This window comes from Entelurus aequoreus, linkage group LG08, assembly GCF_033978785.1.
Source record: "Entelurus aequoreus isolate RoL-2023_Sb linkage group LG08, RoL_Eaeq_v1.1, whole genome shotgun sequence".
NCBI classification, from domain to species: domain Eukaryota; kingdom Metazoa; phylum Chordata; class Actinopteri; order Syngnathiformes; family Syngnathidae; genus Entelurus; species Entelurus aequoreus.
The window spans coordinates 68,354,184-68,375,960 of record NC_084738.1 but is presented as its reverse complement, the minus strand read 5'-3'; the positions used below and the strand labels follow the sequence as shown (position 1 = coordinate 68,375,960).

The window sequence follows — 21,777 nt, the reverse complement described above, 5'->3', positions numbered from 1 at the left end:
GAAGATACATGCAGTACATGATACAACCAGCAGGGGCACACACTTCCAACATATGGCAACATTTTATCATATTAGAAATGTGTTTATTATGTTACATTTTTATTTTTTATTTTAATATATATATATATATATATATTACATGTACATTATATTATTATTATATATGGGGATATGGCATCACTTAAGCACATTAAGCTGACTTTACACTATTATAACACATTTGTGCATCAATAGTCACATGTACATGATCTTTCAAATCAATATACTGATTGATTGCATTATCTTTCAAATCAATACAATACTATATTATATAGACATTATATTTAAAATCTCTCTCTCTCTCTATCTATATATATATATAAAGGGTGTAACGGTACACAAAAATTTTGGTTCGGTACGTACCTCAGTTTAAGAAAACAAAATATACATTTGACCAAAATTTGTAAACAATGGCTTTATCCTTTTAACATTGCTTTAAAATAGCTGTACTGTACTAGAGGAGCTGATGAAGGTACTGTACTAGAGGAGCTGATGAAGGTACTGTACTAGAGGAGCTGATGAAGGTACTGAAATAGAGGAGCTGATGAAGGTACTGTAATAGAGGTGCTGATGAAGGTACTGTACAAGAGGAGCTGATGAAGGTACTGTACTAGAGGAGCTGATGAAGGTACTGTACTAGAGGAGCTGATGAAGGTACTGTACAAGAGGAGCTGATGAAGGTACTGTACTAGAGGAGCTGATGAAGGTACTGTACTAGAGGAGCTGATGAAGGTACTGTACAAGAGGAGCTGATGAAGGTACTGTACAAGAGGAGCTGATAAAGGTACTGTACTAGAGGAGCTGACGAAGGTACTGTACAAGAGGAGCTGATGAAGGTACTGTACTAGAGGAGCTGATGAAGGTACTGTACAAGAGGAGCTGATGAAGGTACTGTACTAGAGGAGCTGATGAAGGTACTGTACAAGAAGAGCTGATGAAGGTACTGTACTAGAGGAGGTACTGTACTAGAGGAGCTGATGAAGGTACTGTACTAGAGGAGGTACTGTACTAGAGGAGCTGATGAAGGTACTGTACTAGAGGAGCTGATGAAGGTACTGTACAAGAAGAGCTGATGAAGGTACTGTACTAGAGGAGCTGATGAAGGTACTGTACTAGAGGAGCTGATGAAGGTACTGTACAAGAGGAGCTGATGAAGGTACTGTACTAGAGGAGCTGATGAAGGTACTGTACAGGAGGAGCTGATAAAGGTACTGTACTAGAGGAGCTGATGAAGGTACTGTACTAGAGGAGGTACTGTACTAGAGGAGCTGATGAAGGTACTGTACTAGAGGAGCTTCTTTTTCTTTCCTCAGGATGTTGCAATCTACAGCCCAGACACTTAAGAGCTGGCGAGGAGTCATCAATCTTTCATGACCACGCTGGATCTTAACACACTCTACTCCACCCGCAGACACTCTACTCCACCCGCACACACTGTAGTCCACCTGCACACACTGTAGTCCACCTGCACACACTGTAGTCCACCTGCACACACTGTAGTCCACCTGTACACTCTACTCCATCTGCCCTCAATCTACTCCACCTGCACACACTCTACTCCACCTGTACACTCTACTCCATCTGCACTCAATCTACTCCACCTGCACACACTCTACTCCACCCGCAGACACTGTACTCCACCCGCAGACACTTTACTCCACCTGCAGACACTCTCAGGGTTTCCCACACATTCATTTATTTGTGGCGGCCCGCCACGAAAGAATTACGTCCGCCACAAATAAAAAATAAAAAAATTAAAATATATATATATTTATTTATTTTTTGTCCTCTCCAGCTTCTCAGGCAAATCATATAGTTGATGCAGATGCCCATATCGGCTGTTCAGATTTACTTTACAAAAGAGAAGTGTAGAAGTGTAGGATACTTCTCTTGTTGCCTTATTTGTATTTGACTTTATTAAATGTATTTATATTAGAAACACAACATGTGTATATAACAAAGGGTGCAAAGTCTGCAGGCAGTAGGAAACACATGGTTAAGTGTAGGGAGTAAAACTAATGGCAGTCTAAAGTTCAAGATTTTTGGAGCTCTTTGTTCAGTGGATCAGATGTTTGATGAAGCTCTGTGTCTATCTACCACCACTACTGTTTTCTGTTTATTTGTTACTGACTGTGGCAGGACACCTCTGCCTCTGTTTCACTTTATGTTGCTGGTAAATAATATGCTTGTAGTAGTAGGCTAAAGTTAAATTATTTAGTATGCACTAATTAAAGGGGCAGAGCTTTGAGACATTTTAGCTTTTATATTTTACAAGATATATTTTTTGTAAGAACCACAATTAATAAATATATTTCAGTGAATAACTTATTGTTCAAATGTGTATATAAATATGTACATAAAGTGTTGTAATTATATTGTAAAATGGATGGATGGATGGACATTTAAAACAAATGTTATTATTAATTAGTAAGTATACATTTTTTGAGCCTTTTTAGAGAAAATCAAATCATTGTAGTAAATTATGCAAATTACTCGATGATGTCATGGTGACCACGCCCATAGCCACGCCCCCACCGCCACAGGTATCTTGGCAGTTTATGGGAAACACTGCACTCTACTCCACCCGCAGACACTGTACTCCACCCGCAGACACTGTACTCCACCTGCAGACACTGTACTCCACCTGCACACGCTGTACTCCACCCGCACACGCTGTACTCCACCTGCAGACACTGTACTCCACCTGCACACGCTGTACTCCACCCGCACACGCTGTACTCCACCCGCACACGCTGTACTCCACCCGCGCACACTGTACTCCACCCGCACACACTACTCCACCCGCAGACACTGTAATCCACCTGCAGACACTCTACTCCACTCGCAGACACTCTACTCCACTCGCAGACACTCTACTCCACCTGCAGAGACTTTAGTCCACTCACCGTCAGCCAGCTCGGAGCCAAAGACCAGCGCCTTGGCGTCGGAGATGGTGACGCAGTGCACCAAGGCCTCCAGTCGCAGGTTGAAGTTGATGAGCGCCGCCTCCACGCCCACCTTCGCCATGCCCAGCCAGAGCCCCACGTACTGGCAGCTGTTCTCCATGAAGAGGGCCACCACGTCACCCTCCTGCGGGCGGGAAGGTGGTGAGCAGAGCTGCTGGGACTCGCCATTGTTAGGGTCTTACTTTGAAGCCGCGCTGGAGCAGCAGGTTGGCCACCCGGCTGGAGTACTCGTCCAGCTGCCGGAAGGTCCACCTCTCGTCCGTGCCTTCGAAGATGAGCGCCGTCTTGTCGCCGTGGCGACGCAGCGTCTCGGCGAAGATGGCGGGGAGGGTGTTCTTCTGCCGAAGGTGACGCTTGACGTTCATCTTGACTTGCAACAGCACAGCTGCCGCGCTGAACAACAACAACCACTTGTTAGTATGCGTGAGTGCACTTGAGTAGACCACCACAATGTAGCCTACCGGGCACCCTCCAGCATTGACGACATGTTACACGAGTCAATTATAGAATTGTGGGGTTTCTCTGACCGATTTCCGGTACCTGGGATTCCCTACCTGTACTCAACGCTAGCAACTTTCAGTACTTTTGTGCGTGTTAATAAACATGAATTATTTGGATAATAAAATCTCATTTTTGATGATAACTGCTGTCCAGTTGTTATATCTTCTTTCATTATCAGATTTCTCAGTCTCAATTGCAAGTTCAAGACACTAGATGGCAAGTTGTGTATAGTTTATCACAGACCTGGGCATTCTGCGGCCCGCGGGCCACATCCGGCCCTTTGTGCGTCCCTGTCCGGCCCGCGTGAGGCCAATCATAAATTACAAAATAAATTTTAAAAAGTATCTGTCGAGTGTGCAATACAACGGTGCTGCTTTTGTTTTGAAAAGCGTTATTTGTATTACTTCCGTGTGGACGTATGTGCGTGCGTGATTGTGAGTGAATGTGAACAGCTGCAATCACATTGTCGTGCGCGCAATACAACTGTGCTGCTTTTATTTTGAAAAGTGTTATTTATGGGCGTATGTCCGTGTGTAACCTGCGAGTGAAGGTGCACAGCGACAAGTGATGCACGGTTTACGCCCGAGACGCTAAAAAGAAAAGTTGATGAGGAATGCCGTGTTTTCAACAAGACATGGACTGCCAAGCAACGTTCCCTCTAAGGTGCGCGCCTGCGCAATTGCGCACTGCTCAAGCGTCCGCTGCGCACAGCAAATATATGCCACGCACCAAATCAAATCCCATCTGAATTCTAAACAAAATAAACACATTTATTCTGTGTCATTTTGCAATGCAACTTTGAGTGACAGTGACAACAAGCGGCCCTAACGGTGTTCGTCAACACCGTTCAATTATTGTAACGTCTATCGAGATGCTTCGAGGCCAGGAATTATATCGATCACTTTATTGAGCAAAACTGTTTATATTCGGCCATAACCACACCAAAAACATGAGTAAAACACTTCTATCTCGAAAAACTAGTCATTTTCTGCCGTACAAACCAGGCCAAAACCAACTTGTCATCTGTCACCAACACGCATAGCACTAAACCACTGGTGCGTTTATGGCCACACAAAAAGTCGGACAACTCAAACACCACACAAAGTTACACTATGACTCCTCAGTCATACGTGTGCTTATTCTACTGTCATTTATTATTATTGTTAATTTATTTATATTAATCATGGAATGCTGTTACTAGAGAAAGTTACAGGAATGCACACTTCATCCTATGCTTACATTTCATTGTGCAACATGAGGATGTTTAAGGGGAACTAAATGTGATCTCTGAAAGGGGTACAAATGATTTCCAAAGCAGTGCTTTTGGTATAAAGTTAAGTTAGGTTAAATGAAAGTATTATTATTATTATTAATTATTAATTGTTATTATTATTATTATTATTTTTATCTTACGGTATATATCAAAAATAATATTGAGCAAAATTTAATTGAAATATTGTCGATGTGGCCCTCCAGCAGTGCTCGGGTTGCTCATGCGGCCCCCAGTAAAAATTAATTGCCCACCCCTGGTTTATCAGTTTAGTCTTCTGTTGCGCCCTGAAAAGTGTTAATACTGTAAGTATTGTACTTATTACACACCAGCTGTTTGAGTGTAACGTGCATCTTAGTTGTACTTTTTCATTAACACTTTTTTGTTGAAATCGCCATGTAAAATCACTAATGCTAATCAGTAGCATGTCAATAGCAAAGCCAATGTATAATTGCATCTAGCAAGCGCATTTTTGGGAACGTGGTGTTACGTCTGCGCGTGATGGTGGTAGCTGTGACCCCAAGATGCAGAGGACATTTTACACCGTCTATATACATGCGGCTTATGTATTTTGGTGCGTGCCTGTGTGTCAATCATGAAAATCATATACAATTTAATGTGGCATATTTTCTCTAGTTGGAAGTGGACTTCTTTTACTAGTTTGAAACTAATCATTGAAGATTTTTTTTTTACTGCCTTGTCTGACGTCATGTCACTTTTTACCGTCAGTGTGTTTCTATGTACTAAATGAGTCTGATTTGTCAAATAAGTCAGTTTCTTCTATTTCCTCACCTACATGTGAAGTTGTAGTTTCCATGCTCTTATCTCTAATGTGATTGTTGGCCATACCAAGTGTCCCTCTCCTACACATATATATATATATACACACTAGGGCTGCAACAACTAATCGATTAAATCGATTACCAAAATAGTTGGCGATTAATTTAGTCATCGATTCGTTGGAACTATGCTATGCGCATGCGCGGAGGCTTTTTTAAAAAAATTTTTATTTGTATAAACCTTTATTTATAAATTGCAATATTTACAAACAGCTGAGAAACAATAATCAAAATAAGTACAAAAACAGTACAAAACAGCGCCAGGGCGGCGGTTAGGCTACGTCTCATGAGGTGGCGTAAGCTAGCCAATGATGTGTCATCTGCAGCTCACGTGACGACGGCGTCTCCTTTGCTGGAAAAATTCGAAAAATGGCGCAGGAAAACACTACCGATAGTTGAGCGGAGAAACATCTTGAGGTTATTGCTTCAATGGAGAAAAGTGTACGAACTAAGTCGTCAAAAGTGTGGGAACACTTCACTTTAAAGACTTCAAAGAAGAGCGTTTCCTGCAAAATGGCACGGAAGTACAATATTGCTTCAGGAGCACCTGAAGAAGAAACATGTTGGAGCCATGGATAAAGGGAAGAACTCACAGTACGTAACTTTTTAAGTCCATTGTGGCAACAAGCATTCATGAGTTCAGCTTTTTTGTGAGTAACGTTAAAGTTATGCCTTTGTTGCAACGCGGGGCTGATAATGTGTCTCCGGCACATTTGACTCCGTTTTGAGAGAGAAAACGCACGGTTACCAATTTGGAAATAAACGTAACGGACAGAAATATCTCAGGTTGGTTTCATAATGGATCAATGTAGCCGGGCTGATAAAGCTATATAAATATATTTAGATTTGAGTGACGCTTTAGTATAACTAAACGTTATGAAGGTGCTGGAATATTTCATGCTATTATTCAGAGGCAGCCTAAAATGAATCCTTTATTATTCACAACAGAAACGTGTACAATATCTGATTCAGTTCTGATGAGTTACATTTCTGTGTTATTATTGGTGTATGCTGCACCCCCAATGTCCACAACATGGTGCCAGTATGCTGGTTTTTTTCAATAAAATACTGGAAAGGATAGAAATGTAGTTTGTCTCTTTTATCCGATTATTAATCGAAGTAATAATCGACAGATTAATCGATTATCAAATTAATCGTTAGTTGCAGCCCTAATATACACAGTATATTCATACACACACACACACACACACACACACACACACACACACACACACACACACACACACACACACACACACACACACACACACACACACACACACACACACACACACACACACACACACACACACACACACACACACACACACACACACACACGTTTGGACCCCGCAGCTGTACGCAAACACGAGTACTTGTGCCGCGTCAAGACAATTACAAGGAGGTACATCTTCATCTGTGCTTGGAAAATAACAAAGGTTATCCGTTGCCTAGACGACGACAATGGCAGCTGTCATAAAATAAAAGGGTTAGTCTGATGTGCAAGATGGAAACACTTGACATTTACCATACCACACCAGGGTGCAAAGATGCAGATAATAGTGTTATTGCTGATGTGGTCAAAATGCATTCAGGTGTGTTGATGGCTACGTGACAGTGTGCTACACCACGGTTATGAACATATTGTTACATTAATACTAATCATTATCTTTAAAGTCAGGATATTTGCCATCCATACTCGAGATCGAACGATTATGGGCGCCAATATTTGGCTTTTTTTTTGTTTTACAGCTACAGCAGCCCTACATCAACAGCAGTATTTAGTATTAAAAGAAGAAATAGTGAAGTATATATTAACAAGCACCAGCCCTTACCTTTTTGCTGCAGCCCAACTTTATATTTATTTCATTTATTTAAGAATAAATAAATACATATTCTCATTGTCAATAATTCTCCCTAAATATGTTTTGATATTTGACAGGACATTTATTTGAGATCCTGTGGGGATTCTTCTCCGGTCTGCTCGACCGCCCACCCTTTCTCTCCTTCTTGCAGTGCCGGTCGCCTACAGTTCGTCTCTTCTGCCCCCTATCAAAACTTTTTTTGCTCATTTTTGTCCTTCTTTCTTGGCGTTTTCCTGGTCCTGTTTTGGCTACTGCATGGATGGAGTCACTCGACAGTCTTCTGTCCCCAACACTCATTCAAGAGTTTCATGCTCCGTGATTCAATCAAATAACACCACAGAGATGGATGGACATGAAGATATCTCACTGTGTGTAAATATCTTGACAAATATACGCAGAGGTGGGTAGAGTGCCGAAAAGGTGTACTCAAGTAAGAGTACCGTTACTTTAGAATAACATGACTCAAGTAGGGATGTCCGATAATGGCTTTTTGCCGATATCCAATATGCCGATATTGTCCAACTCTTTAATTACCGATATCAACCGATACCGATATCAACCGATATATACAGTCGTGGAATTAACACATTATTATGCCTAATTTGGACAACCAGGTATGGTGAAGATAAGGTCCTATTTAAAAATAATAATAAAATAAGATAAATAAATTAAAAACATTTTCTTGAATAAAAAAGTAAGTAAAACAATATAAAAACAGTTACATAGAAACTAGTAATTAATGAAAATTTGTAAAATTAACTGTTAAAGGTTAGTATTATTAGTGGACCAGCAGCACGCACAATCATGTGTGCTTACGGACTGTATTCCTTGCAGACTGTATTGATATATATTGATATATAATGTAGGAACCAGAATATTAATAACAGAAAGAAACAACCCTTTTGTGTGAATGAGTGTGAATGAGTGTAAATGGGGTAGGGAGGTTTTTTGGGTTGGTGCACTAATTGTAAGTGTATCTTGTGTTTTTTATGTGGATTTAATAAAAAAAAAATTAAAAAAAACGATACTGATAATTAAAAAAACGATACCGATAATTTCCGATATTACATTTTAACGCATTTATCGGCCGATAATATCGGCAGACCGATATTATCGGACATCTCTAGACTCACGTAAAAGTAAAAAGTACTCATCAAAATAATGACTTGAGTAAGTAGTCTGTGAAAAGAAATACTCAAGTGTTGAGTAACTTCTGATTTATTATGACTAAAGTGGTGCAGCTGTATTTTCATTTGCACTTTAATATATTTAATTATAATTTTACTTACTCTGTTCATTTAAGAAATATATGTATGATTCAATATTAATTTAGTTAGAATGTATCTATATTAGCACTGCATGATTGTATGTACCGTAATTTCCGGACTATAAGCCGCTACTTTTTCCCCTCGTTCTGGTCCCTGCGGCTTATACAAGGGTGCAGCTTATTTACGGCCTGTTCTTCTCCGACACCGACGAAGAGGATTTCGGTGGTTTTAGTACGCAGGAGGAAGACGATGACACAATGATTAAAGACTGACTTTTCATATACCGGTAGGCTGGTTATTTTGATAACGTACAGGCGAGCACTTTGTATTACTTTGCACCGTTGTATTATTTGTACTCTGCACGAATGCTGTTCGCCATGTCAAACATGTGAGAGTTTGATTGAATGATTGAAAGATTTATTGTTAATAAATGGGACGCTTCGCGTTCCCAAACAGTCATCTCTGTCCCGACAATCCCCTTTCGTGGTAGCAGGAACCCCTATATACTACGGTAATTACACATCAAAACCCTGCGGCTTATAGTCGGGTGCGGCTTATAGTCGGGTGCGGCTTATATATGGAGCAATCTGTATTTTCCCCTAAATTTAGCTGGTGCGGCTTATAGTCAGGTGCGGCTTATAGTCCGGAAATTACGGTATATTTATTTGTCATCGTACATTATGAATCCCTTCTTTTGCATTATATTTGATTAATATTTGTGATTAACACAAGTTTTCATATCATTTGACAAGGTTGATCTTGTTAAACTGTTAAGTAGTTTAGATATAATTACTGAATGTCATTAAAATCAAGAGTAAGATGAATAATTCAGTGTTAATATTGAGTGGAAAAGTTGGGACGCTAAGTCAAAAAGGTTTTTCAAAAAGATTTAAAAATCCACCACTTCCATCATTGCACAATTGCAACTAATATTTTAAATCAAGGCATATTAATTGTGTAACATAAATGTACCAATGAGTGCTTTAAGAACAAAGTGCCTATTTTAAGCTAATTTTTTTTTAAACCTTTATTTTGTCAGCGCTAGAGATGTGTACCGAGTCCGGTACTTCAATAGAAACAGACCAAATTCCAGCATTGCAACCGGGTATGGATTCACGTAAATTCAAACGGTGCCGTGTTTCCGTAGCTTTGTTGCGTCACATCCGGTTCCAGACTAAACACCGGCTCACGTAAATCACTCGGCCAAACTCCCTCTCAGTAATGTTGCAATTTTCAACACCAACAAAGCAAGTATGCTTCACAGAGAACACTTGAATGTACATTAAGGCTCCACTCTTCCCAAAATGCGCTGGCGAAACATTTTTTTGTTTGTTTTTTCAATTCGTCGCACTTGTATTATTTTTATTTTGCAATTTTTACTTTTTATTCAAACCCTTTTACCGTATTGCTTTTGCACTATCTTGTTTAGCTCATTCATTGCTTATGTTCTTTGTTTGTTTTTGTTTTGTTTTTTGCTCTATGCTTTTTAACCTGGTAAAGCACTTTGGTCCAATTTAAAAATTGTTGTAAACGTGCTATATAAATAAAATTGCCTTGCCTTGCCATTGGATTTGCCATAGACAGGCTACTATTAGCATTAGCGATTTTGCATGGCCATTTCAACACCTCCAAATTTGGGAATACAAACTACAAGTAAGATGAATGTTACAACCAAATAGCTGGTGTGTAATAAGCACAATACTTACAGCGTAAACACTCTGTAGAGCACAACATAACGTTCAGCTTCCTGGAAAAAGCTACTTCCTAGTTAGACGACATACCATAGATAACCTATACAGCACTGCCATCTAATGTCTTGTAAGGGCAACAGCTATGTTATTTTATTTTTTCCATTTTATTATTTACATAAACATTAACATTTTATTTATATTATTATTTGAGGTAACATTATTTTTCTTCTTTTTTATTATATTTTAATTTTATTTTGCTACTCTATTTTGTCAACATTAACATGTTATCTATTCTATTATTTGAAGTAAATATTAACATTATTTTTATTCTATATTTTAATTTTTGAAGTAAACATTAACATTTTATTTATTTTAATATTTGAGGTAAATGACATTTTATTTTATATTATTCTAATTTTATTTTATTACTATATTTTATGATTGAAATAAACATTAACATTTTATTTGTTTATTATTTGACGTAAACATTGACATTATTTTATTCTATTTTATTCTATATAATTCTAACTTTATTTTATTTTGTTACTCTTATTTTATTATTGAAGTAAAATCATTAACATTGTATTTATCTTATTATTTGAGGTAAACATTAACATTATTTAATTCTATATTATTCCATTTTGAATTTATTTTGTTAATGTTGACAACACAATTATCATAATCAGGTCATTTTTATGTTACATAAAAAAATCTAATGTCTTGTAAGGGCAACAGCTATGTTATTTTATTTTTTCCATTTTATTATTGACATAAACATTAACATTTTATTTATATTATTATTTGAGGTAACATTATTTTTCTTTTTTATTATATTTTAATTTTATTTTGCTACTCTATTTTGTCAACATTAACATGTTACCTATTCTATTATTTGAAGTAAATATTAACATTATTTTTATTCTATATTTTAATTTTTGAAGTAAACATTAACATTTTATTTATTTTAATATTTGAGGTAAATGACATTTTATTTTATATTATTCTAATTTTATTTTATTACTATATTTTATGATTGAAATAAACATTAACATTTTATTTGTTTATTATTTGACGTAAACATTGACATTATTTTATTCTATATAATTCTAACTTTATTTTATTTTGTTACTCTATTTTATTATTGAAGTAAAATCATTAACATTGTATTTATCTTATTATTTGAGGTAAACATTAACATTATTTAATTCTATATTATTCCATTTTGAATTTATTTTGTTAATGTTGACAACACAATTATCATAATCAGCTCATTTTTATGTTACATAAAAAAATCTAATGTCTTGTAAGGGCAACAGCTATGTTATTTTATTTTTTCCATTTTATTATTGACATAAACATTAACATTTTATTTATATTATTATTTGAGGTAACATTATTTTTCTTCTTTTTTATTATATTTAAATTTTATTTTGCTACTCTATTTTGTCAACATTAACATGTTATCTATTCTATTATTTGAAGTAAATATCAACATTATTTTTATTCTATATTTTAATTTTTGAAGTAAACATTAACATTTTATTTATTTTAATATTTGAGGTAAATGACATTTTATTTTATATTATTCTAATTTTATATTATTACTATATTTTATTATTGAAATAAACATTAACATTTTATTTGTTTATTATTTGACGTAAACATTGACATTATTTTATTCTATATAATTCTAACTTTATTTTATTTTGTTACTCTATTTTATCATTGAAGTAAAATCATTAACATTGTATTTATCTTATTATTTGAGGTAAACATTAACATTATTTAATTCTATATTATTCCATTTTGAATTTATTTTGTTAATGTTGACAACACAATTATCATAATCAGCTCATTTTTATGTTACATAAAAAAATGAAAATGTTATTATCAAACAATGACCATTTATTAAGACACAGAAAAGTACCGAAAATTGGTACCGTTGATTATGTGAATAATGTGTAATATGAATGGCAGCCATTCCACAGTCAGACAGGATGCTGCACATAGCGCTTTTATTGTGAAGGATGGAAGTGCACTGCTGTTCTTCTAAGTTTTTAAGTGTTTTTATGTCAATCTATGAGCTCTTTTGTGTTTAACAGTAGATTTAAGTTGTATTGGCCAATTTGGTGATTCCGTCCAGGAGTCCGTTAATGAGGGAATCATTGGGGCCTACTTGGCCTCACGTGTGGTCAGAACTACACCCGCACGCTCCTCACCATGTGTGGGTGTGGTCGGAACTACACCCGCACGTGTGGTCGGAACTACACCTGCACGTGTGGTCGGAACTACAACCGCACGTGTGATCGGAACTACACCCGCACGTGTGGTCGGAACTACACCCGCACGTGTGGTCGGAACTACACCCGCACGTGTGGTCAGAACTACACCTGCAGGTGTGGTCAGAACTACACCCTCACGTGTGGTCAGAACTACACCTGCACGCTCCAAAGTGATTATGACACCGAGGAAGAAGCAGAATGGGAGCAAGATGACTAACATGGACGCCATGAAAGAAGGAGGCACTTACTGCAAGTCTCGGCCTATGGTTTTGGCGAAGATCCGCAGGAAGCGCCAACCTCCGCTTCCCAGGTAGAAGATGAGTGTGGCGGGCAGGACCTGGGACCAGGGCAGGCACGCCATGAGCCTCAAGACGAGCAGCAGGGCGGTGCAGCAGGCTAGTCGTAGCATCCTGCAAGGCCACACAGAGAGGTCATCTTCACCATGACGTGTTAGCACAAACGTTGTAGGGTTAGGGTTAGCAGGCTAGTCGTAGCATCCTGCAAGGCCACACACAGAGGTCATCTTCACCATGACGTGTTAGCACAAACGTTGTAGGGTTAGGGTTAGCAGGCTAGTCGTAGCATCGTGCAAGGCTACACACAGAAGTCATCTTCACCCTGACGTGTTAGCACAAACGTTGTAGGGTTAGGGTTAGCAGGCTAGTCGTAGCATCCTGCAAGGCCACACACACAGAGGTCATCTTCACCCTGACGTGTTAGCACAAACGTTGGCCACAAGTGGGACCGACGTCAATACGCCTCCAAAGTCCCCCAAAAAACACTAAATTCAGCAATCGTCAGTGGGTTGACTTTTTGCTTTTTCTTTGGATTTTTTTGTGGCTTTTTTGTGGGAAAATCATTTATAGAGGAATATAATCATGCAAAAGTGAGCAAATATCAAATAAAAAATGTCGCTGAGGTCCCGGCGTGATGTTAGCTTTTTAGATGTTAGAGTGCTGGCTGCTAGCCACATTTTGCATTTTCTTCTTTTTACAATCAAAACGTTTTTCTAAGAAATAAGATGAAAGGCACCATTTCCCAAGTGTTTTGTCGCATTAATGTAATTATCTAAATACAAATTTAATATATGTATATTATATATCATATAGACATATTACAATTATTATATATATACTGTATATATATATATATATATATATATATATATACACATACATATATACATACATGCATATACAGTATATACACATATATACACACACATATATACATATACACATAAATATATATACATATACACATATACATATAAACACACATATATATGTATATATATATATACAGTGTGTATATATATAGATATATATATATATATATATATATACACATATACAGTATATATATATATATATATACACAGTATATATATATATACACAGTATATATATATATATATATATATATATATATATATATATGTATATACTGTATGTGTATATGTATATATGTGTGTATATATGTTGTTATATATATATATATATATATGTATATGTGTATATATATATGTGTGTGTATATGTATATATATATATACAGGTATATATATATATGTGTGTATATATATATATATATATATATACATACAGGTATATATATATATGTGTGTATATATATATATATGTGTATATGTATATATATATATATACACAGGTATATATATATATATATATATATATATATATATATATATATATATATATATATATATATATATATATATACACATATACACACACATATATACATATACACACAAATATATATACACACACATATATATATACTAGAGATGCGCGGATAGGCAATTATTTCATCCGCAACCGCATCACAAAAGTCGTCATCCACCCGAACTAACATTTTATCAAAACCACAACCGCCCGCCACCCGCCTCCCACCCGTTGTTATATAGCTAATATAGACGATGCAAGGCAGAAAGGAGACTGATCCAATGCAGCAGAGACATTCAATGCGTGCCACGCATTAATATCTCTTGGCCACGCATTAGTGGCTAAGAGATATTAATGCCTGATAATATTATTTATCATTATTGTCATTTCCATTAAGAAAGTGTTGACTATTATTGTTATTTTTTTCCCCTGGTCTATAGTATTCCCTTTTTTAGTTTGTCGCGTACCACGTTTGCAGCCGGCGTTGCCATCTTTTTATTTTTTTCTTCTTCTGCTGTTGTGTTGTGGTGTGCTGTGTCACGCCAAATTTCTTCCCCCTACAAAAACCTTCCCCCCGTGGTCATGTTTCCTCTTACGTCATTGACAGCGATCGATAGCACTTCGGCTTTGACTGCCCGTCGCTGGAAGGATACTTCGTCTTTGACAGCTGCTGGAATCTGAAGAAATACATTATTGTTTTTTTTTGTACAGGCGCGAATCAGGACAGTCGCGTGCGGGTTAAGGACCCCCGGCAACTTTGTGACTTTATTGGACGCAGCCCCGGAAATAAATGGGGGGGAAGGCTTTTGTAGGGGGGAAGAAAAGGATTGTCTATTCATTGAATACATAGATTTCAGCAGGATCTACCCCAATCTGCTGACATGCAAGCAGAGTAGTAAAGCTTTTATAATTGTAAAGGACAATGTTTTATCAACTGATTGCAATAATGTACATTTGTTTGAACTATTAAATGAAGCAAAAATATGACCCAGTTGGACGTCGATGTGAATGACTATGAGAAACGTTGGAGAGGACCGCATATGTGGGTGACATACAGAATACATACATATATATATATACACTGTATGCACACACACATATATACACTCTTCATATGTTTTTACTCATATTGTCTCCAACATTCTTACTATTATTTGTACTTTCCAGGGTTCCTCAGGGGGAGCATTAGAGGCTTTGAGTTAGCTTGGTTTCTTCACCTGACTCCTCTCTACTCAGTCATCTACAGTATGTGCTCCTTGTTGGAGGATGTGGCTCATCCTTTTTAAGTCTGTAAATGCCTTTTAGAAATGAAATGTGATTGATATAGGATGAAGTCTACATGATAATAACACAAAGAATGTGGTTATCTCCAGTAGTCGTTGTTAAGATGTTAGTCAGACATGGAATGAATGTCTCCTGTTTGAAAAAGCCCTGAGAAGCAGCCAGGCAGCAGCTGCTGCTGCACCCGGAAATGTTGAAGGCGTGTAGCATCATATTGTGCTAGTGGGATGGCACTATGTGCAGCATGTGTAGCATCATATTGCGCTAGTGGGATGGCACTATGTGCAGCATATGTGTAGCATCATATTGCGCTAGTGGGATGGCACTATGTGTAGCATCATATTGTGCTAGTGGGATGGCACTATGTGTAGCATCATATTGCGCTAGTGGGATGGCACTATGTGTAGCATCATATTGCGCTAGTGGGATGTCACTATGTGTAGCATCATATTGTGCTAGTGGGATGGCACTATGTGTAGCATCATATTGTGCTAGTGGGATGGCGCTATGTGTAGCATCATATTGCGCTAGTGGGATGTCACTATGTGTAGCATCATATTGTGCTAGTGGGATGGCACTATGTGTAGCATCATATTGTGCTAGTGGGATGGCACTATGTGTAGCATCATATTGTGCTAGTGGGATGGCGCTATGTGTAGCATCATATTGCGCTAGTGGGATGTCACTATGTGTAGCATCATATTGCGCTAGTGGGATGGCACTATGTGTAGCATCATATTGTGCTAGTGGGATGGCACTATGTGTAGCATCATATTGTGCTAGTGGGATGGCACTATGTGTAGCATCATATTGCGCTAGTGGGATGGCACTACGTACACTATGTGCAGCATGTGTGCGTCCACACACACACAAGGCCTAGTGGACGTCCACGATGGAGCACAAATGGATGTTGTGTTAGGATCTCACCTGGTGCGGGCGGTCACAGCATGGAAGGTGCAGAGAAGATCGGCTTACAGGCCAGCCGGCTGCTCGGTCTCACGCTCGGCTTGATAGCGGCGCTAGGAGACGCGCAGGCTCGGATACACGCACCGGGATCTCCCTCTCTCTTCGTCAAATTCTCTCGACTTGTCCCCGGCGAGCATCATCCGTCCACTAACCCCACCCGCGATATGATTTCCAACTCCATTGTGCCTGATAGCAAAGGACAAAAAGCCGCTAGCGGACGTAATTCCAATGACCTTATAATGTTCTCAGCAGAGCCCGCCCACCCGCAGCATAGCAGCGGAGCAGCAGAGCAGCGAGGGCGGGAGAGGGGACGGACAGGCGCCGCGACCAATCAGCGACGAGGAAGAAGGGGGCGGGCGTTAGACGGGAAGGAAGACGCGTCATGGCCTGCTGCTCGGAGACATGCAGACATGCAGACGTGCAGCCTTGTTGCGTCCACCCGCTAGTGGACAAGGAGACATGCAGCGTTCTTGGTAGTGGACAAGGAGACATGCGGCCTTGTTGGTAGTGGACAAGGAGACATGCAGCCTTGTTGCGTCCACCCGCTAGTGGACAAGGAGACATGTGCGTCCACCCGCTAGTAGACAAGGAGACATGTGCGTCCACCCGCTAGTAGACAAGGAGACATGTGCGTCCACCCGCTAGTGGACAAGGAGACATGCAGCGTTGTTGGTAGTGGACAAGGAGACATGCAGCCTTGTTGCGTCCACCCGCTAGTGGACAAGGAAACATGTGGGTCCACCCGCTAGTGGACAAGGAGACATGTGCGTCCACCCACTAGTGGACAAGGAGACATGTGCGTCCACCCGCTAGTAGACAAGGAGACATGTGCGTCCACCCGCTAGTGGACAAGGAGACATGTGCGTCCACCCGCTAGTGGACAAGGAGACATGCAGCGTTGTTGGTAGTGGACAAGAACACATGTGCGTCCACCCGCTAGTGGACAAGGAGACGTGTGTCCACCCGCTAGTAGACAAGGAGACATTTGCGTCCACCCGCTAGTGGAGAAGGAGACATGCAGCGTTGTTGGTAGTGGACAAGGAGACATGCAGCCTTGTTGCGTCCACCCGCTAGTGGACAAGAACACATGTGCGTCCACCCGCTAGTGGACAAGGAGACGTGTGTCCACCCGCTAGTAGACAAGGAGACATGTGCGTCCACCCGCTAGTGGAGGAGGAGACATGCAGCGTTGTTGGTAGTGGACAAGGAGACATGCAGCCTTGTTGCGTCCACCCGCTAGTGGACAAGGAAACATGTGCGTCCACCCGCTAGTGGACAAGGAGACATGTGCGTCCACCCGCTAGCAGACAAGGAGACATGTGCGTCCACCCGCTAGTGGACAAGGAGACATGTGCGTCCACCTGCTAGTGGACAAGGAGACATGCAGCGTTGTTGGTAGTGGACAAGAACACATGTGCGTCCACCCGCTAGTGAACAAGGAGACATGTGCGTCCACCCGCTAGTGGACAAGGAGACATGTGCGTCCACCCGCTAGTAGACAAGGAGACATGCAGCGTTGTTGGTAGTGGACAAGGAGACATGTGCGTCCACCCGCTAGTGGACAAGGAGACATGTGCGACCACCCGCTAGTGGACAAGGAGACATGCAGCGTTGTTGGTAGTGGACAAGGAGACATGTGCGTCCACCCGCTAGTGGACAAGGAGACATGTGCGTCCACCCGCTAGTGGACAAGGAGACATGTGCGTCCACCCGCTAGTAGACAAGGAGACATGTGCGTCCACCCGCTAGTGGACAAGGAGACATGCAGCGTTGTTGGTAGTGGACAAGGAGACATGTGCGTCCACCCGCTAGTGGACAAGGAGACATGTGCGTCCACCCGCTAGTAGACAAGGAGACATGTGCGTCCACCCGCTAGTGGACAAGGAGACATGTGCGTCCACCCGCTAGTGGACAAGGAGACATGCAGCGTTGTTGGTAGTGGACAAGGAGACATGCAGCCTTGTTGCGTCCACCCGCTAGTGGACAAGGAAACATGTGCGTCCACCCGCTAGTGGACAAGGGGACATGTGCGTCCACCCGCTAGTAGACAAGGAGACATGTGCGTCCACCCGCTAGTGGACAAGGAGACATGCAGCGTTGTTGGTAGTGGACAAGGAGACATGTGCGTCCACCCGCTAGTGGACAAGGAGACATGCAGCGTTGTTGGTAGTGGACAAGGAGACATGTGCGTCCACCCGCTAGTGGACAAGGAGACATGTGCGTCCACCCGCTAGTGGACAAGGAGACATGCGCGTCCACCCGCTAGTAGACAAGGAGACATGCGCGTCCACCCGCTAGTGGACAAGGAGACATGCAGCGTTGTTGATAGTGGACAAGGAGACATGTGCGTCCACCCGCTAGTGGACAAGGAGACATGTGCGTCCACCCGCTAGTAGACAAGGAGACATGTGCGTCCACCCGCTAGTGGACAAGGAGACATGTGCGTCCACCCGCTAGTGGACAAGGAGACATGCAGCGTTGTTGGTAGTGGACAAGAACACATGTGCGTCCACCCGCTAGTGGACAAGGAGACATGTGTGTCCACCCGCTAGTAGACAAGGAGACATGTGCGTCCACCCGCTAGTGGAGAAGGAGACATGCAGCGTTGTTGGTAGTGGACAAGGAGACATGCAGCCTTGTTGCGTCCACCCGCTAGTGGACAAGGAAACATGTGCGTCCACCCGCTAGTGGACAAGGAGACATGTGCGTCCACCCGCTAGTGGACAAGGAGACATGTGCGTCCACCCGCTAGTAGACAAGGAGACATGTGCGTCCACCCGCAAGTGGACAAGGAGACATGTGCGTCCACCCGCTAGTGGACAAGGAGACATGCAGCGTTGTTGGTAGTGGACAAGGAGACATGCAGCCTTGTTGCGTCCACCCGCTAGTGGACAAGGAGACATGTGCGTCCACCCGCTAGTGGACAAGGAGACATGTGCGTCCACCCGCTAGTAGACAAGGAGACATGTGCGTCCACCCGCTAGTAGACAAGGAGACATGCAGCGTTGTTGGTAGTGGACAAGGAGACATGCAGCCTTGTTGGTAGCCTTGTTGCGTCCACCCGCTAGTGGACAAGGAGACATGTGCGTCCACCCGCTAGTAGACAAGGAGACATGTGCGTCCACCCGCTAGTGGACAAGGAGACATGTGCGTCCACCCGCTAGTGGACAAGGAGACATGCAGCGTTGTTGGTAGTGGACAAGCAGACATGCAGCCTTGTTGGTAGCCTTGTTGCGTCCACCCGCTAGTGGACAAGGAGACATGTGCGTCCGCCCGCTAGTAGACAAGGAGACATGTGCGTCCACCCGCTAGTGGACAAGGAGACATGTGCGTCCACCCGCTAGTAGACAAGGAGACATGTGCGTCCACCCGCTAGTGGACAAGGAGACATGCAGCGTTGTTGGTAGTGGACAAGGAGACATGCAGCCTTGTTGCGTCCACCCGCTAGTGGACAAGGTGACATGTGCGTCCACCCGCTAGTGGACAAGGAGACATGTGCGTCCACCCGCTAGTAGACAAGGAGACATGTGCGTCCACCCGCTAGTGGACAAGGAGACATGTGCGTCCACCCGCTAGTGGACAAGGAGACATGTGCGTCCACCCGCTAGTGGACAAGGAGACATGTGCGTCCACCCGCTAGTGGACAAGGAGACATGCAGCGTAGTTGGTAGTGGACAAGGAGACATGCAGCCTTGTTGCGTCCACCCGCTAGTGGACAAGGAAACATGTGCGTCCACCCGCTAGTAGACAAGGAGACATGTGCGTCCACCCGCTAGTAGACAAGGAGACATGTGCGTCCACCCGCTAGTGGACAAGGAGACATGTGCATCCACCCGCTAGTGGACAAGGAGACATGTGCGTCCACCCACTAGTGGACAAGGAGACATGTGCGTCCACCCGCTAGTGGACAAGGAGAAATGTGCGTCCACCCGCTAGTACACAAGGAGACATGTGCGTCCACCCGCTAGTGGACAAGGAGACATGCAGCGTTGTTGGTAGTGGACAAGGAGACATGTGCGTCCACCCGCTAGTGGACAAGGAGACATGTGCGTCCACCCGCTAGTGGACAAGGAGACATGTGCGTCCACCCGCTAGTAGACAAGGAGACATGTGCGTCCACCCGCTAGTGGACAAGGAGACATGTGCGTCCACCCGCTAGTGGACAAGGAGACATGCAGCGTTGTTGGTAGTGGACAAGGAGACATGTGCGTCCACCCGCTACTGGACAAGGAGACATGCAGCGTTGTTGGTAGTGGACAAGAACACATGTGCGTCCACCCGCTAGTGGACAAGGAGACATGTGCGTCCACCCGCTAGTGGACAAGGAGACATGTGCGTCCACCCGCTAGTGGACAAGGAGACATGCAGCGTTGTTGGTAGTGGACAAGGAGACATGTGCGTCCACCCGCTAGTGGACAAGGAGACATGTGCGTCCACCCGCTAGTAGACAAGGAGACATGTGCGTCCACCCGCTAGTGGACAAGGAGACATGTGCGTCCACCCGCTAGTAGACAAGGAGACATGTGCGTCCACCCGCTAGTAGACAAGGAGACATGTGCGTCCACCCGCTAGTGGACAAGGAGACATGCAGCGTTGTTGGTAGTGGACAAGGAGACATGTGCGTCCACCCGCTAGTGGACAAGGAGACATGCAGCGTTGTTGGTAGTGGACAAGGAGACATGTGCGTCCACCCGCTAGTGGACAAGGAGACATGCAGCGTTGTTGGTAGTGGACAAGGAGACATGTGCGTCCACCGGCTAGTGGACAAGGAGACATGTGCGTCCACCCGCTAGTAGACAAGGAGACATGCAGCGTTGTTGGTAGTGGACAAGGAGACATGTGCGTCCACCCGCTAGTGGACAAGGAGACATGTGCGTCCACCCGCTAGTAGACAAGGAGACATGTGCGTCCACCCGCTAGTGGACAAGGAGACATGTGCGTCCACCCGCTAGTGGACAAGGAGACATGTGCGTCCACCCGCTAGTAGACAAGGAGACATGTGCGTCCACCCGCTAGTGGACAAGGAGACATGCAGCGTTGTTGGTAGTGGACAAGGAGACAGGTCCACCCGCTAGTGGACAAGGAGACATGTGCGTCCACCCGCTAGTGGACAAGGAGACAT

The 21,777-nt window shown here is 42.1% G+C and overlaps 1 protein-coding gene across 2 annotated transcripts in view; it reads right to left on the bottom strand.

Annotated features, from left to right (window-relative positions):
- The window catches only part of slc27a4 (solute carrier family 27 member 4), an 87,827-nt gene that overhangs the window by 48,919 nt on the left and 17,131 nt on the right, over positions 1-21,777 (bottom strand). Inside the window, exons 1-4 of one of the 2 annotated variants that reach the window (XM_062057162.1) lie at positions 16,617-16,911; positions 12,970-13,131; positions 3,188-3,398; positions 2,946-3,129 (exon numbers count right to left, since the gene is read on the bottom strand). In XM_062057162.1, coding sequence (XP_061913146.1) covers positions 2,946-3,129; positions 3,188-3,398; positions 12,970-13,130 — 556 coding nt within the window. In that variant the 5' untranslated portion in view covers position 13,131; positions 16,617-16,911. Of the gene's footprint in view, positions 1-2,945; positions 3,130-3,187; positions 3,399-12,969; positions 13,132-16,616; positions 16,912-21,777 lie in introns of those variants that run through there. The other variant, XM_062057163.1, reaches the window with a different exon arrangement.